Source organism: Gadus macrocephalus, chromosome 16 (assembly GCF_031168955.1).
Source record: "Gadus macrocephalus chromosome 16, ASM3116895v1".
In the NCBI taxonomy this organism is placed as follows: domain Eukaryota; kingdom Metazoa; phylum Chordata; class Actinopteri; order Gadiformes; family Gadidae; genus Gadus; species Gadus macrocephalus.
The window spans coordinates 20,243,415-20,261,560 of record NC_082397.1 but is presented as its reverse complement, the minus strand read 5'-3'; the positions used below and the strand labels follow the sequence as shown (position 1 = coordinate 20,261,560).

Here is an 18,146-nt window from a genome sequence, read left to right as displayed (position 1 = left end):
TCTCCTTTCCCCTTTCTACGGGCTAAATCCACAGCTTTAGCTGATGAGATTATGCAGACAGCACAGTGAGCCTATGGCGCTAAGCCAAACAACAGACACATGAATCAAATGCCAAACGATGTTCGCATAAAAGGGACCCTGGTTTCAACCCTTTTGCTAAATACAAAGATAGCTTTGTCAAGATTAAAGAGCCAGTGACCCCACTGTTTCAGCTGGAAATAGAAAAACCTGTTTTGGGCTTACAGTTTTAATTATTTGCCAGTGGAGGACAAGGGGAGTGGTTTCATTGAGACTGAATTGTTATCCCCATGGTAACGGCTCACGGCAACTTTGTGTTGTTTGGTACGACTTTGCTTAGCTAGCTATCTAGTAGCGTACTCGTCATTGAGCGATAAGGTAAATTGTACGGTCCCACCTAGTACTTGACTATCAACACTAAAATCCTGCTTTCTGCAGGATTAGCCTATGCAAAATGTATCAGGTGACGTTCCTTTCATGACGTCTGAGTGCTTTTACGAGGCACTCAGACGTCACGAAAGAACACCACCTGCGTTAGCAGCCGTGTGGGACACTCCTAAAGTGTATTAAATCCAAAGATTTTACCTTCTTTTCTAGTCAGTGTTATTTTAGTAACAGGGATGAAATGGAATAGATATAATAGAAGATAGTTTACTAACATATTACCTATTAAAAAAAGAAGGGTTTGACTCTTTGACCAAACTGTTGTGTATGTATGCGTGTGTGTATCCTGAGATAAAATAACAAAAGGTTAAATAATTTGGAAGTACCTTTGGTAAATCATTCGGAGGTACAGAAAGCTGGTCATGAAGTAAGATGCAGAATTGTGAGAACATCTTTGGCCAAGGGCTTGATTAGTCAACTCATCAGCCAAACTCATTCTTACAGATAAAAAAGAGAATCTAGCATATATTAGATGCCAAAACATTGACCTATCTGGACTATAGCAGCTACTAAATGGCTGTATAAAATTACACCAAATAGTTTTGCTTAATGTGACACAAATGTTTTGATTGGTGTTCTTTGACATTTTACTTGATGCTACCAGCCAAACAATTGGTTAAAGCTGGATATTTCGAATGCGACAGCAAGCAATAGTGATTTGGCAACAAAAGTCTGACAACCAACGATGTGTTTCTCTGATAAAGAAATGATACATGTGCTATATGACTCATATCATGGTAGACCCTCTAAATTGAACAGAGGTATAGCAAAACCATTTTACAACAGAACTTCAGAATTGTAATCATAAGCTTATGATTCAAATGTAGATCCTTTGCACACAAAAAAACACTAAAATTATTCACACTATGTTTTCCATTAATTCATATATACCTACCCAGAGGTGCGACTCTCTCAGAATGGCAGCAGAGGAACAATACCATTATCCACTGAACATGCTAGGTGAAGCTCGGCCAAGTTCTGGCTGCTACCATAGAAGACTCCTTGTGAGGGCAGCTTGGAGGAAAACCCAAAGGGTATTCTCTGCACCGTGACATTGTGAAAATGTCCCTTGAAAAGTAAAATATTCTGTGTGTCTGAACCGAGAGAGCAAGTCTACAATCCATCTTCTAAGAAGAGCAATGAAAGAGCGTATGTACCGTACACACACCCAGACACTTAAGAGGATAAGCAGAGAACCAAGAGGGCAGATTACAGAAGGTCTCTAGGATCTGCGATTGGCTTGTATGCCACAGGACCCAAATGCTAAATTTACCAATGTAAATGTACCTATTTGAAACCCGGCAGGCCATGCAGCTAGATGATAAGGTTTGACCCTTTGATCTGGGGTGATTTCGTTATTCTTTATTAAGTGATCGAGCATTGTGATCGTGTGTGAATGTCAAAAGGGTCTCCCTAACAAAGCAGCCCTTTGTTTTTTCATTGGCAAGGTATTTTGAAAGATTTAATAAATCAGTGTTTTATCTGATATATTTTGTTTGATCAATCAGCTCCTTAGGAGGTCACATAACATAAAGTGACATTATGGTCTATGTTTTGAATCTTCAAATAATAATTATATTACCATTTTATATGAATTGTCGGTATATGAGGAGGCTGTGTTCGGCCACCTCCCTTGTGTTCTCTCGAATACCAATGACAAATGTCTCCAAAGGGAAACAATAAAGGCTAATCTAATCTAATGTGTGACATGGAGCCTGACCACCCATGTGACGGGAGTAGCAAATCAAATGATATTCTGTTGGCATGTTTAAAAAATGAGGAGGGAATTGGTTCTTTAGGGCAGTAGCGTAATATTGACCTTTACAAAGGGAAATTCTACTGGTGTTGGCTATCTTGTTTAGACAACTTCATTCTTGTTAATTTGCTGACAAAAGCAATTTTAATGATATCGTGACCAACTCTTCAATAGGAAATGCACAGTAGAAAACACCAAAGTGAGCCCCGGATCTTACCAAGGGTTAACTTCTATTTGTTTTCATGAAAGTACACATAAATATCGATGAAATAAGAAATTGTCTACAGCGCTAAAAAATTGAAAAGACTGGATTTAAAGCAATGTATTGTATGTAAAGTGAACACAATAGTCAATACGAATATCTTCTTTTATAAGCATTGTGGAAAATTAATAAATAATGAATACGTTTAAATGTGCAGTCATTGGCAAAAAAGAAAAAACGCTTTTGGCATAAGCATCAGCTTTCATTCTGTTTGGAACCCTAATGCTAAACCGAACATATACAACAATCAAAAACAAAAAATGACAGCCTCATATACAAACATCCATTTCATTAATCTTGTCTAGCTGTTGTCAAGTGCTAAGCTGCTGCTCCAAGTTATTATAAAAAGAGATGTAGCTAAGACAGCTGTGCTCGCCTTTCCCGCGAAAGAAATTATCTCCCATTTTAGATACTGAAAGGTGAAACAAATGTTGAGCTTCTACTCACTTAGGGCCGAGTCAAGGTGTGATGTGATCTTCCAAACTAACTCGCCTAATGCGCTTGCAAAATCCCAATACAAAAACGTATTCTATAAAGACATCTGACTTTGCATACAAAAATAACAGAATTAGCAATATTTTGCATCAATATAATTACATTCTGCCTAACTGGAGTATAATGAATACATTGCAACATTTGCCTTTATGTTAGCCCCATCAGATGGCATGGCAATATGTTTGCCTATGATGGAAACCATTGAAGTATTTGTTTGATACCTTTCAAAAAATACTTTGCATATGATTCCATATTTGAATAAAAAATATACATGGTCTGTGTTTGTTTGCCTCAATGGCAAATATCAACTAGACCATGTTCTCTCCCACCTGAATAGAACTATACCAGGAGAGTAGAACTAGAAAATGTATCTGGTGTTCAAACAATCATTCGATATTTGAAACTATATAAAAGCAAGATGCCAAGGCAATGCACAGTATGTCTCTGAAAACCAAATCAAGAGAATAATACCAGCCTCTGGAACCTTTAAGCTTGCTTAAGCTGTATTTTAGAGGGCCAGTCAGGAAGGTATTTCCACACAAACAATACCTAATAGAGTACCCAGAATATCATTGCTGATAAAAGTGACCATGTCTATAGCGTATTTACTAGGGGTGGGAAAAATAATCGATTCTTCGATGCATCGCGATTCTCGCTAGAACGATTTTGTCTCGATGCAGATCAATTAATAATCTGAATTATTATTATTTTTTTTGCCTGCTGCAACATTCTGTTCGCCAGAGAGGGATAATTTTTGTAATTTTAAAATTATTTAATTTATCTTCAGTGTGTATTGGCCAATCTGATTTGTCGTTACACGATTGCGATTCAGCCTACGCATAGCATGCGCGCAAACTCACAGCCAGACACAAGATCTCCTTCTAATACAAGAGCAGCTTTTCCTTTAATGACATAGAAAGGAAAGATTAGAAATAAAATAAAACTGAAACCTATTTTTTGCATGCTTCCATATTGTGTTATAATGCAAGCTGCATTGATTATTGCATTGTTCATAGAAAGTCATGTTTGTGACAAAAGCTTTCTCTCTTATGAAATATTAGATAAGCCAATTCATCTGTTGATGTCTTTAATGATCATCACAAAAGTATACAAAAGTGGCAAAGCAACAATTGTCCTCCCTACAATTTGACGGTTGTATCCATGTCATAATGCTTTGAATACAGTTTGGTCCAGGGTCATCGAGGGATCAAGTGATTCATCCCACTCAACAGCTCACCCTCACATCCTTCCATCCCAAAGATTCACTTTGTTCACTACACTGACCAAATGGAAACCCTCAAGACATTTTTACAACCTGGTTATCTTAACCAAACACCATTTGTGACAGCATAATCTTCCATTCCCCACTTCCATGCATTTCTGAGATCGACACTATCTCTCTCTCACTTGACTATCCAGCCAATTGTGTTGGAAGTAGATAACACAAAATACCATTTTGTAAAAAAAAAATTCAACGATGAATTTGAGCCCTAAAAACAATCCCAACATTTTTTTTTACCAATTACCCGGAAATGTGAATTCTGCACTCTGCCTTTGTATTACTGTGTTTGTACCTTGAGTTAAAAACACATGTTAAATCTGAAGTTATCAATACACTTTGAATGTGCATTATCGATGCCCTTTGAAATGGGTAATGCTGAGGTAAACTTACGGTGCGTGACGCCAGCCAGGGTCTGATAGAAGGTGGGCGTGTCGCTGTCATCTGTGAGAGTAACGCAAACTCCCCCGGAGAGCAGCCACCTGGAGAGTGTGAAGGCCTCCTTGTTCTGCAGGAGCCAGAACCTGAAGCGGTCATAGTTGACCTTCTCCCCCTGGGATAGGATATGAATTAGGTCTAGCTTATCAACAACTGATATGGTTTTCCAATAAATTCAATGATGAGCTGTTATTTGCCGTAAATTTATTTTTGATGCATATGTACTTTATTGATTTGAGAAGACTATAAGGAGCTTGGATTGAAGAAAGGAGTCATTTAGGAGGCAGGGGTTAGGGATAAGCTTGGTTGTTAACTGACCTCACTAAAACACTTCCTGAGCGAGGGCGGGACCTCCCCGTCTAGGATCCGCAGGACTGCCTCCATGTCATCCCTGGCAGCATAGCCACCCTGCTCGCTGGCAAACAGGCTGAAGAGGTCTGCAAACACCCAGATATACACACACGTTTCATTCTCCTCCCCTTGACCCGTGTGTAAAGAAGCTCATGCGCTAGCAGTCAGGATAACATTAACAAAACTGAAAAACATCCCAATCAATAATTCAGAGAGAGAGGGAATTGGGATGAAACCAACCAACATGCTTAGCTCAACACACAGTCGACATTTTCTCTTCAATAATATACTGTCCACTAGGGCGTTGACTCCGAACTTCGTTATTCGAAAATAATTATAATATCAAAGAATAAATCAAAATTCGAACGAATATTAGGCAGCCCTTAATATTCAAACCTGTTGTGGGCAGGCCAAGAGGGAGAGACGTCAGAGAACCCGACGCAGTCTATTCATAATATTGTAATAACCACGGAAGAGGCAGTGAATGAAGTATTGATTAGACAGCGATTTATTAGAAACCTAATAAACCGTTAGAACACGCAAGACCGGTGGGGTTTGTTTACCGCGTGGTAAACAAACCTCACGAAGCCCAATCCAGGTCTTACTGAAGGCATTTAATGGTCAAAATATTATTAATAAATATTCAAATATATTCGTATATTAATATTAATAAACAAACAAACTTCAAATAGGATTTTTGGGCAAAAGTCAAAGCCCTACTGTCCACACAGGGATTGTAAGCTATAAATTAACAATTGAGACGGTGCCACGTGCATTGTTGCCATGATGATGAGAGGGTGTGTGGTTTGTTTCTCAGATAATATTAAATCAATTCATTCATTAAATGAATTCTACTGCATTATTTTAGTCATAAAAAACATTCCATTTCCTCCATCATAGTCTATTGTGTAGCATACTGGGGAAAAATGTAATGCTGACACCAGCAGTATTCAGAGTTGGCTGCTGCTGTCATATATATATTTATTTATTTATTTATTATTTCATTATGCACCATTCACTAGTGTGTATTGTGACCATAAACACATTCACCATCTTCATGGCCTAAATTCACCTGTATTCAGCATGTTCCTGCAATACAGTTGTGTAATTATTCAAATAGGAAGAGACATGATCATAAAGAATACACAAGCACAAGCAGTGGACACTTGACACTTTCATAAAAGTACTTCCACAAGCCCACTTATTTTATATCACACATGCAAGCTAATTGCTTCTCTGTTGCTCTGTGAAATAGATATATCAGCCTGCTCTGGGACTTACATTTGGCCTTCTCTTCATCTCGCCCTCTGGTCAGAAGCACCAGGCCGACAATCAGATTGTTGAAGTGAAGCCCTTTGGGTGAGCCGCCAAATGAGGTATAGATTACCTGAACAAAAACAACAACCATCATGACAATGCCTTCATAACATTACACTGTGCACAATGGAAATTCTGCTTTCGATTTTTTTCCCCATATTTAAATCAATCATAGTTCATAGTTAAATAGTTGTGATGCATAAAAACATTTCCAAAGAAAACATGCATGTTTACTTAAAACGCAGTTCTGCATTTACATTTACTATGGTTAAATAATAAACCCTGTCCCTTGTATTGGATAAATATTGGGCTTTATACCAAACCCTAATTCTGGTTTCAAACAGGTGTGCTGTTTAATGGTAAGAAACTAACAAAAACGAACAAAAGGGTAAATATATTTAGAGTAGACACATTCTTAAAAGTTGTACCTGTCGTAAATTAACTTTCATTTAATGTTCATTGAAGCAAATGTAATTGTTGCCAATGACAGCAACAGTTAATGGAGGAAGAAAATAAAGTTTTCCCAGAAGGAAGTGAAAGGGATATGAAAATATTGCCAACTTAAAAACCTTAAAATCAATCATTAATCATGACACTTAACCATTTCTGTATGTGACTCCCTATATCCTATATTCTATGAATCAATGACAGCAAGGAGTCTCGTTTCTCAGCTGGTAAATCTCTTTTACATGTGCTCGTTGCATGAACTTTACAGCCCTGGAGTTATTCGTTGGACTTGGGGTGCATGGTGTGTTGTATATAACCCGGCCAGCACACCAATGGAAAAATAAGACAAGACAAATGAAAGTGAAGTGAAATTCCTTGAGTGACAGAATTGGCTAATTGAAAGGTTCATTTTAGAATAAGTACCAAGCCCTTGTGACTGCGAAGGCTGATGCACAAATATTTTGAGATCCGATCTATATAATCTATATAAATATATTTTGTATTTTTTTGTGTGCCTTCATGGATCATCTTAGGTCGCTACAAGGAGCATTGCCTACATGGGTAGCACATGAGTGGGTGGAGCCACCGAGCTGCTCCCCAGATGGATCTTTCAATCGTATCATAATTATTTGTGGATGGGTGAAGATTTTCGCCAAATGATATATCTATTTTTTTCCTAACTAGGGAAATACGGACTACGGGACCACAGTTGATCAAATTCAATACAGGATTCCGTAGTTATTGAACTTGAGAAGGTAACTTTCAAAGTATGAATTGATGTGTCATTGAACAAAGTAATTTGATTGAATGCTTTGGGCCCTGTGGTTAATGTTAAACATGAACCTTTTTAGTAATAGCCAGTGAGGAGTTGCGCAACAAACTTTAGGTAACTAAACAGACCACATTTTGGTTTAACATCCATTTTTGACACATTTTGTATCTCAACCAGCCATCGTTATCTCTACTATCCAGTGAAATGAGGAAGTTTCACTGGATAGTACTGTAATTACAGCACAACCACTTTTCTGGACAGATGTACCGAACAACATGCACAAACCAAACCTAGCAAACCGAACACTTTAACGTAACCTAGCTACTGTTAGCTGGAACATTATTATGCAAAATAAATGTTGCATAATTGTCCTGTTTGGGGATGTTTCTGAAAACTCTGCAATACTTATTCACTGAAAATGCAGTGTTTCCCATACATAGACCATTGTGTGGCGCGGCGCCACAGAATCAACATCGAGCGCCACGAATTGATTCTGTCTTTTTTTTTTTTTTTTTTTAATAACGCCATTTGGAAATCTAAAAATCGTTCCGTCCATTCATCTCTGCATAGCACTCGTTCTCCCTGTCATTCACACACTCATGTCACCCGTCGCTTAGCAACCGGACACGCTGGGGTTGATAAGTTACCGGACTACTGTAACTACTACGGAGTGATAATAACAAAGACGTGAATCAGGCAATAAATCCAATTTCCTTGACAGCGGTAAGGTTCGGTGTGCATTAAAGTACAGACGGAGTGGACCAATTGCGAACTACTGCAGCTGCTCCAAGTTAAACCCCAAACTAATCGGAATAAGTATTTATAGCGGACTACACCACCTATTCTATTCTGCATTGAATTCTATTCCGAACCGATTGAGGCGTATATATATATGATACTTTTCTATTCCGATTGAGCTGTTCTTCCACATCTATGCAAATCAGGTGTGTCCGCATGTAAACGCGGAGTTACATGCACACTCACTGACGGCCGCGTCGCCGTGTCGCAGACGTCAGTAAGTGCGCCGCCGCCCCGCCCCGCCGCCGCCGCCGCCCCCCCCCCGCACCACACATTGGTCCTTGGTCTGTGGGAAAGAAACACTGAAATGTATATTCATTTAAATGTATTATAAAAAATTACAGAAGTTACCATACACTTCCAACGTTTCCAACTGCAGAGCCTTTCCTGATAGCTAATAAGTAATTCACAATGGCACAAAAACGAATTGTGGATTTTTTGGTAAAGGCAAGGCTAGGCAAGGCAACTTTATTTATATAGCACTTTTCATACACAAGGCAGACTCAAAACCACTTTCTAAAAATGTTTTACTGACCCATGCTTGACATTTCCCTTTCCATTGCTTTCATTGACCCTCTCAATGTTGCGCGCTAGTTCCGCACTAATGATTAAACGCATTCACTAGGGCCGACAGCTCCACAGTGTCATGTAATGTCGCCACCGTTGCAAAATGTATAGATATTTTTCATATAGAATATCAGCACCCACAACTCAAAGCCCCTTCCTGCTGGCCTGCCAGTAAGATAATGAGTCATAGCCTGCACAGTTTGTCAGTCTGACTGAGTTTAATAATGCCTTACTCGCACTGTTCTTTAGATGGTTGTCATGATCTTGTCAGTGATTGACGATCTGTCACTGTTCCAGTTGCTCATCCTTAAAGTGGAGAGAGAAAGCGGACAACGAGAGCGGACCAGAGAGGTGTAATTGGGAGTTCATGACGTTAAATGTCATACATTTGAATACAATTTGGAAGACACGGCGGCAATCATTTTTTAGCAAGATGTATGTAGCGGAAACCCTGCAGCACATTGTAAATGTGTTGTGTTTTTATGAACGACCCAGACTACACAGCTAAGCTGCAGACAAGATGGGGCATTGCTGCAGATGCATTAAGTTTAAGACCTCAGGTCTATTTGTGGGACAGTCTGGTAGAGAAATACACACAAGTAGTCTCATCTTTTTCTGCCTTATGCCGTTGATTTAATGAGTTTGGAATTAAGAGTCCCTAGAAATGAGTGATGAGTATGTTTGATTTCACTGCAACTTACCTCAGCTACTTTAGGGGGTACACTGTCACCCAGGACCTCTCTGTAGAAGCATTGCTGGGTCATGTAGTAGGAAAGTCCACTGGTCCTCTTGAAAGCATCCTTCAGCCGCTTCAGTTCCACATCAGTGACTACAATGACATAGGAGAAGGAGGAGAAAGATAAAACAATAAAAAAATGCTCTGCTCCTGGACCTTAATTTAATCCTCTGTCTTCAAACAGTCTGATGACTCCCTAATAAGTTACTGTTGTTTTCTGTCTCGCTCGGAAGGTGACTTATGACTGAAAGCTGTGGTGATACATCATTTTGTAATTTTCAAGTTCAACAACAGTCAATGGAAAACAAGCAAACCATGAACACTTGGATGTCCTTCAGTCCACACACAGGATTTGACATGAACTTCATTTGAGTCTTTACCTTAACATTTTGTTACTATTTAATCTGCTGTTTGCCCTGGAAGATAAAGGCTGCAGCTAACAACTTAATCAGCCTTGTACTCTGCAAAAAAACAGAACGTGCAAACCTATTGTGTCCTTTGCCCCTATTATTCAAAATGTATGTAAAAAGAAAGAGTTCTGTGTTTTCTTTTTTACATAGAGTTGTCTGCATATATGTACCTACCAAATATGCAACATCCATTTAAAAAATGGATTGCTCCCCCAAGTCCCTGCTACCTAGTTATGCACAATGCAGGCTCAGACATTTTATTCAATGCACCTTGTTTGTGTAATGGCCTGACCTGGCCACTCAATCAGTCAAGCACAGGATAAATTAACATTTGTATTTCGTAACCTCAATTTTCCTCAGCCATGTAATTGACTATGCTAGTGCCTGGTTATATATGAACAAACGTGCATTCTGAATGCGCACACACTACACACACAGCATCATACTGTAAATTGCAGATAGTGTCTAAAACAGTTATTCACGAAACCATGAATGTTTAATATACGAGTAAAGACAAAACTGCTGAACCTCCATGTGCTTCATCCAATACAGAACTACATACATCCACTCCATGGCTGTGAGGCAGTCCCCGAAATTGACGCACAGTCCTGGTTGAATGTTGATTAAATGCAGTTTGCTTGATAAAGAAAATACAGATTCAGAATTCAATAACTGTTACTTAAGGGGAAAATACTGCATCACTAGGAGTTTTTATAATTTTTTCAAGACACAAAATTCCTTTGTACTGTTTTGCCTGAATTATCAAAAATAATTAAGAACATATACGTAGGCTTTCTAAGGAGCTGAAGGAAGTCAAAGAGGATTCCTGGAATTAGGCCTATCTTCTGTTGTTCATCAAAGTGTTGAGTGACTTTGCATTTACATTTCTTCAGAAACCTTTTGATCCGCTGAGACAAAATGGAAGCTTTGAGTATTACCAACAATAGGGCAAAGGCAATGTCGGAAGGTTGTGCATTATATTCCATGAAGGCCAGTTAAGAGTTAATAATAAACTAGTAACTTTCATAGCTCACCAGAGATAGGGACAACATGAGCCCAATGCAGCCGTGTTCTCTAACATGCAATAGAAGAAATTTGAAGAGATATTTACTACTTCACGAGGCAACAAAGGGCCAACTACTGATTGTTCACAACTAAGAGCAGCCGGAGAGACATTAAAACATGAACATGAACATGTACATGCTCTAGAAACCATAGCACAGGTAAAAACCTTCTGAATTTCAAGCATTTGATAACAACAGTTGTGTATTGTACCATTTAAGTTAGTGGTGTTTGTCTCTCTTAAAAAGGTGGCCAGCCACATGGCCTATTGTTGGTATAATAAAACTAACACATACTGGATTAAGAAGTGTTACCCAGCAGCAACCCTATCCACAATCTCTTTTATGTTTCAAAGCTGTGGAAAATCAGTTGCGGATCCGCTTCACGACCTTCTAAAGCACAACAACCTAGCCTTATTCCTGTTAGGGCTCTGACCTTGAGCAACGATCCTCATGTATGAACTGTTCAAAGACGTATTCTGTTTAGATGGCACCATATTATGCATCACAAATGTCAAACAGATATCTAGCAGGCTATTTGGACCAGTCACCGACTGGTCAGGAAGTCGAATCATGTGCTGTGAAAAGTGTTGTGGGAGCAACAACGAGCTGTTCATAACACCAATGAGCTGTTCATAACACCAATGGTTGTGTTTTCTATTATTAACTGCCTCTGTTCAATGCATTTTTTATTTGATAGTGGAGGATGAGAAAAAATAAATATGTGCATGGATTGTGGACCAAGAATGTTAAATGACAACTGATGATACAGATAGAGAGAAAAGCATCGCTCAGTCAGTGAGAGAGAAGCGACAATAGGCTTGTCACTTGCAATAATGGTCAGAATAAATTGATTAAATAAATGTGTTAGAAGCAGAAGGATTTATTTTACCTTTTACAGATTGGATGAATGCAACTAATTAAATGTAGGTAGGTACTACATTGATTTAAGCTAAACAGAAAGGTCTTATTGGAAGAAATAATGTTTTTTTTATAATTAGTCATATGACATAATAATAATAATAATAATAAAAAAAAACATACACACACAGAAACATGTGGACATCATGCACACAGCGATTAACCACTGACTATCATGTAGCCATGCAGGACCCATGAAGTGCTCGTTATTTTGAAAAGTTAAACCAGGCCCAAGTGGGTCAGAGCTTCGAAAGTGACATTAAAGTTAATAGACTTCATATGACAACACACCCTTTCGTTTTTGTGTGAAAATGGAAAAAGTCTGTGAACCAACCCAGTACATGGGTCATGAAGAAAGAAGCAGCCTTTGCCAACCGATTGTTTACGTTTTACAAAAGGAAATGCTCGGAAGACATTTCAATAGGTCACATGTAAACAATGATCTACATTCTTAGATGTAGCAGTGTAAAATTAAAACACAGTGTAACATTTTGGATTCACACCGCTGCAACTCTTCATCAACCACAGCTTGGAATACTATACAACAGCTTGTTTGTTACCTGTTTTTTTTTGGAAGTTAATCAGATGCATCACTTGCCTCTGTGTTACGAGAAGGGTAGAGATAACGATGGCGAAATAGATGACACGAAACATGCTCTACCAGCTTTGATTCTGGAAGCCGCAGTTTAGCTTTCCCAAGCTGAATGTTTACCGATACATAATCGCCAGGTTTAACATTATTCATTAGGGTAAAAAATAAAATAAAATGTTTGTGTTTAGTGCTTAACAAACGTTACTGCACTGACACGTCAGTTAGGTTGTCCCCAATACGCCAAGCTATATGCCGTAGGCAACCAGAAGCGCTTTTGCTGGTTCAGGCCCTCACTTTAATTTGCGTGGAAATGCATGCATATGGTATTGATTTTGATTTAAATGATCGACCCTGAGTCTCAACAACGGATATGGTATGTTCGAGACCTCTTTGGGTTTCAAAACAGAAAAAGTGGATTGATGCTGGATAGATCATCTATCGTATACACATATTGAACTCAATATAAATGTGCCTTTATGTTACTAAGAAATAAGCCTACAGGTGAGGGAAAAATGTATGAAGTGACGACTGTCACAAGCATTTAAGAAACCACTCATCTGCGCTTTGAAGCTCCTAGGCTTCAGACCGCAGGGATTCATACGACTTAAGTCTGTCAGCGAGCTGACATCTCGAACACATCATAAGAATCAGGGGACGCCTGCTAGCTAATTCAGCTTGTGTTGTTACAGAGCTAACACCACATTAATGTGCATTCAAGGCGCATTTCAAAGCTATCGTTGGCATACTTCGAAAAAGATCTGCATTGCGTGTTTGCTCTTAGTCCAAGCAGAGCCCGTCTCTGTCGTTAGCATATGACTAGCAGGCTAGCTAACGGGGCGAGCTTGGGTAGGCTCACGCAGACGTGATGGATTTAGCTTTGGTTTGGTCTCTTACCTCTCTTGACCGCCTCGTCGTACGACAGGAAACCTATCCGTGACTCTTTGGCCCCCATGCTCCCTTCATTTCATTGTGGTGGAAGGAATATGTGGCCGTTGTTAGCTCTGTCTGAGGAGTGCCTGTTGCCTTATCCGTTTATTGTGAAACCCGTCCTGTGTGCAGTGTGTATGTGGTGAACGGGTGAATGTTGTTGCTCCGTGTTCCCAGAGACGGCTCCTCCTCCTCGCCGACGCCTCCACGCTAGGTCACGTGACCACGCTGGGTCACATGACCCTAGCGGCCTGTCACTGACACCACAGACCACCATGACACAAGCAACGAGAGTTGTAAACAAAAGTCAGACGGATATGTTTTTAATTATTATTATTTTTAAATTTTAAGTGTATTACCTAAATTATAGCAGAAGATGATGTGTGTGTTAATAGTGTGTTGTAATGATCGTTTTAACTCTCTGTTCCAACGTGTTTGAACCGATACCATTTCGCGTCCACAAACAAGCGCAACAGCAATCTCTAGTGGATTGCGGTTTTGAACCATCTGTGTGTTATAACAAGTTAAACTAAACAATAAAACAATAAAAAATTCTATAATAATTTTCTCTAAATCCGTAATTTGCTTCGGGTAGCTTTCATTATGAAAAATATGTATTCGTAGCCCTAATAGCTGACAATTTTCTATAATTCGTTTTTAAGCTATGGATAACAATGAATAATAAAAAATGAAATAATAATAATCATAATAATATCCCTTATGTTGTATGGGCAATGCCTTAATTTGAATCATGTCATACTTTTTGACGTGACAAATTAAGGTCATTATTTTTGTTTCACATTTTTCTATTGCTCTTTTAGAATAACTTGATATCAATTTTGAGCTTTTTGGTGTCATCAAAGCCGCAAAACACATTGAAATTAATGGGAGATATTTCGTTTGTTCCACGGACCTATTAAAGAAGAAAAGTTCCCACGGTTGGTCTGCGGCCATTTTGAACCGCTGCGTTACGTTGCAGCCCCACGTCCTCTTTTAAACCGACTTGACGAAGGTGTGGGCGTGGTTAGCGCATTGCCTCCCTATTACATGTATTACCAGAGCCCGTCTTCATATTAGACATTCTCTGGTATTACCATGTGCTTGAAACTACCCTATTAGTTCTGATGTAAGATTAATGATATGCTGATAATTGTGAATTTTGGAATTACCTTAAACTGGCATGAGCAATTCCATAATTGTTTCTCCCGTATGCGACTCGAACCAGAAACAAATCAGGAGGCGTCATAATCCTAACTAGGCTCCAAAGGGAGGATGGCAGAATCAACAACGCGCCGACACGTTTTTGTGTACTGGCCGAATATTATCGGTATGAAAACGACATTTATCCAAATCATTCGTATATAATATATTTATAAATAAGTAAACATAATAATTGTAATCCTTGTGTATTGTGTGCTCTCCTCTAGGATACATTAGGATTGTCCTTGTATCTATCTCTTGGGTAGTCTTCAAGAGACCAGCTTTCTTTATTCCGCTGTATTCAATCTCCATACTGCTTGATGGTAATGTTGCATCTCTACTAGTTGTATAATGTCAGCACTATACAAATGAAGAATACTAGTCTATACCTAGATACTGGAGTCCAACATGTCGACGTCGCATTTTGACAGATGAAAGACATGGCGATGTTGGTGTTATGTTCTCAGGTGTGGACGGCTGGGTAGCCAGGAGGCTGGAGCAGACGTCCAGGTTTGGGGCTTGGCTGGATGTGGTAGTGGACAATCTAAGCAGAGGAATGCTGTGGAGCATGTTGTTCGAGGTTATACCACCATACAATAAATTCCAACTGCAGTTATAGCATCATGCTTGTGACACCTGTACTAAAATGTAACTTAATAACAAAAGATGGCAATTTAGACAAATAAGAAAAGGCCAGAGATGGCTGACTGCAAACAGTTGTTAATGTTTAAAACTATTGTTAACATTCTCTCACAACTATCAATCCTGTATAAGCAATCACTTAATTAGGTCTTACTTGGTCCCTATCTCTGTGTAGTGGGGTTGGTTGGTGACTGCAGTAGAGTGGTGTGTGTTTGTATGTAACCACAGTGCCAGAGGTGCAGACTGGAAAAGCAGCTTCACAACTAGTCCATATTTAGTGAGATCAATCATGGCAAAAGGTAAGGCATTCAACGTTACTTTTGTATGTTTAACAGATAACCTAAATGCAAGCACAAGAAGCAGTTTTGTTTTTCTATGTCTTCAAGGGTTTAAGACCCCTCTGGGCGCTTGGGTGATCATTGGAATACACTGCTTACCATTGTGGCTTTATGGTCATCGCTGGGGACTCCTGTCGGCACCCCTCGGCTTGCCCCCCTTGATCCAAACTTTAGGGACTCTGGGGTTGACAGCTGGACGGCTGTTGGGCTTCGTGGCAGAGGTAGGGATTCACGTGCTTGGATTTGATTTGATACATATATCTTATGCTATCTTATTCCTATGATCAATTATATACAACAAATGAGAATACAGTGAAGCCTCACGAACAGGCTCAGCAACCTCTTCCCTTCCGTTTCCCCCAGCACTGTATGGTTAAGGCCTTAACAACAATAGGGCCCCGCCTTGACTATAATTTTTTTTTTTAAATTATTTATAATTTTTTTTTTTTAATTATTATGCATAAACAAAGTACAAAACTCTCGTAGGGTAAGGAAAAATACTGCAGGTACAAAGAATATAGATATATAATGCATTGGTAATGTTCACATTACCAATATTGTTCACAACAATAGTCGTGCCATAAAGCTTTTTGTATGGTATTGAAACGGCATTGCTCCACCCCCCCACCTCCTTGACTAAGACATTTCCTGGGGGAAACACTGTTATCCATATTATTACATTTTAAATTTGATTACATAACACCTTTGTGACCCTTCTTATGCCCATCCCCCATTCCAACTCTCTCCATCTGTAGGTATGGTGTATATGGGTACATATCAAACATCTCATCGATGACGAGATAGAGAAGAAAAGCTGAAAACATTGCAAGCAAGCTGTCACCTTATATTACTTATTTACGCTGTATATTTATGTTAAAAATATATATTTTTCGAATGTTTCTTTATATGAATTGATGGAAAACGCTGCGTATTTACTATGAGCGATGGCAGAAGAAAACTGACCAATGTGTAACCAGTTGTTACATGCCTTGCCAGTAGCCCTTGAGTTCGTGGTCGTGTCTTGTTTTCCATCCGTCTTCCCACAGGTACCTCCCCCCCTCCTTACATTCCTGATTGTAACCAGGGTTATGAATGTCTGCACCCCAGGAATGTCTCAATTTCCTTCTGACTTTCTTTTTTTTTTCCTTTGGATTTTTTGGTTTTGCTGTTTTCTACCTACATCCGCCAGGTAGGGGATGGATGCTGCAACCAGTGTACGTTTTGTTTTACTGTCTCAAGCTAGGCCAGTCAGGGTTATTTTCTTTCCAAGGAGCTTAGCTAAGTTACTTTCCTTTTGCTCCACCATCGGTCACCTTACCCTTCCCTTTGTTTCCCTCACAAATAAATGTCCTTTTACTTTTCAGTTGTCTCTTCAATGTTTTCCATCTCTGGTTGTTGCATTAGTTCCTTTAGCTTAGACCCTTTAGAATAATGTTTACAAGTTTAAATAACTTAATTAAAGCATCTAGTTATGGGTTGGAGTTCAAATGTTACTGCCAAGCATGTATGCATTACTATGTGACAAATAATTGCGATAGAGGTATGTCGTTTATTTGTTAAGCTGCATAGAAGATTTATTGGAAGAGGAACTATCAACTGCACAAACTTGTTCCTCAATGGAAATGTATTTGACCGAGGAACAGGGCAGCTTTAATCCACAGGTCTAGTCAGCCCATTGTGGTATATTTTTATGAGGTATATGTTATCAGTTACCGTATGTAATAGATTGATGTTCCCGACAAGGAAATTAGGCACAGGTATTCCACTTTTTGGAGAGATCACAGCTTTATTGAACATGTTTCAACTCATCCATCCTTGATGACAAGCAACTTCAAGTTCCATTTCTCCGAAACTATCTGAACCAACCAACTCATCTAGCACACGATCTACTCCCTTTCATAAACGGCAGTTCAACTTTAGAACAAATTGTATATATTTTTTCTTTCAACATAATTCTCAAACCTCCACTTCCGCCTCCCATTCTAATGAGGCTTTCCTTCTAACGTTGGGCCTCATTCAATATTTATCGATCTGTGTGGTGCTGAAGAATATAACAATTAGACATGGACCATTACTTGGGGGACAACATTTTGAAATGAAACTTCACGGTGCACATCATTTTGTGAAAGAAAGTGTTTCTCCTTCCAATGCTTCAATTTGTCTATTTAATGGATAACATTCTGGAGAGGGCCACTAGTGGCTGAGTGGAACTTGCCACTGACTTAACTTCCCGCTAATCAAAACACTGCATTGCTGAGTTATTGAAATACAAAGGAATATGGTGGAGTGCTAGATCATGCCAAATAATCTTCTGAGCCACCTCTAGGGCCAAGAGTACGACCTCATCTATAGCAGTCACACAATCGCAAAATGAC

General features: G+C 39.1%; 2 protein-coding genes across 12 annotated transcripts in view; one reads left to right on the top strand and one right to left on the bottom strand.

The window, feature by feature from the left end:
* usp32 (ubiquitin specific peptidase 32) overlaps positions 1–13,778 on the bottom strand; it is a 41,167-nt gene extending 27,389 nt beyond the window's left edge. For 5 of the 9 annotated variants that reach the window (XM_060074716.1, XM_060074717.1, XM_060074715.1 and 2 more), the window contains exons 1-5: positions 13,559–13,777; positions 9,646–9,773; positions 6,325–6,430; positions 5,011–5,129; positions 4,648–4,807 (exon numbers count right to left, since the gene is read on the bottom strand). In XM_060074716.1, the coding sequence (XP_059930699.1) occupies positions 4,648–4,807; positions 5,011–5,129; positions 6,325–6,430; positions 9,646–9,773; positions 13,559–13,616 (571 nt within the window). In that variant the 5' untranslated portion in view covers positions 13,617–13,777. Of the gene's footprint in view, positions 1–1,357; positions 4,604–4,647; positions 4,808–5,010; positions 5,130–6,324; positions 6,431–9,645; positions 9,774–13,558 lie in introns of those variants that run through there. The other 4 variants (XM_060074711.1, XM_060074712.1, XM_060074714.1 and 1 more) reach the window with 2 other exon arrangements.
* An 881-nt stretch (positions 13,779–14,659) lies between these two features.
* Positions 14,660–17,046, top strand: si:ch1073-145m9.1 (uncharacterized). Of its 3 annotated transcripts, XM_060074725.1 has the most exons (6): positions 14,660–14,918; positions 15,019–15,114; positions 15,259–15,371; positions 15,609–15,732; positions 15,820–15,992; positions 16,527–17,046. In XM_060074725.1, the coding sequence occupies exons 1-6, from the start codon at positions 14,864–14,866 to the stop codon at positions 16,587–16,589; spliced, it is 624 nt and encodes a 207-aa protein (XP_059930708.1). In that variant the 5' UTR covers positions 14,660–14,863; the 3' UTR covers positions 16,590–17,046. The 3 variants fall into 3 exon arrangements, with proteins under 3 accessions (XP_059930708.1, XP_059930707.1, XP_059930709.1); XM_060074724.1 differs by having other exon boundaries at positions 15,609–15,992; XM_060074726.1 differs by lacking the exon at positions 15,019–15,114 and having other exon boundaries at positions 15,609–15,992.
* Positions 17,047–18,146: the final 1,100 nt, after the last annotated feature.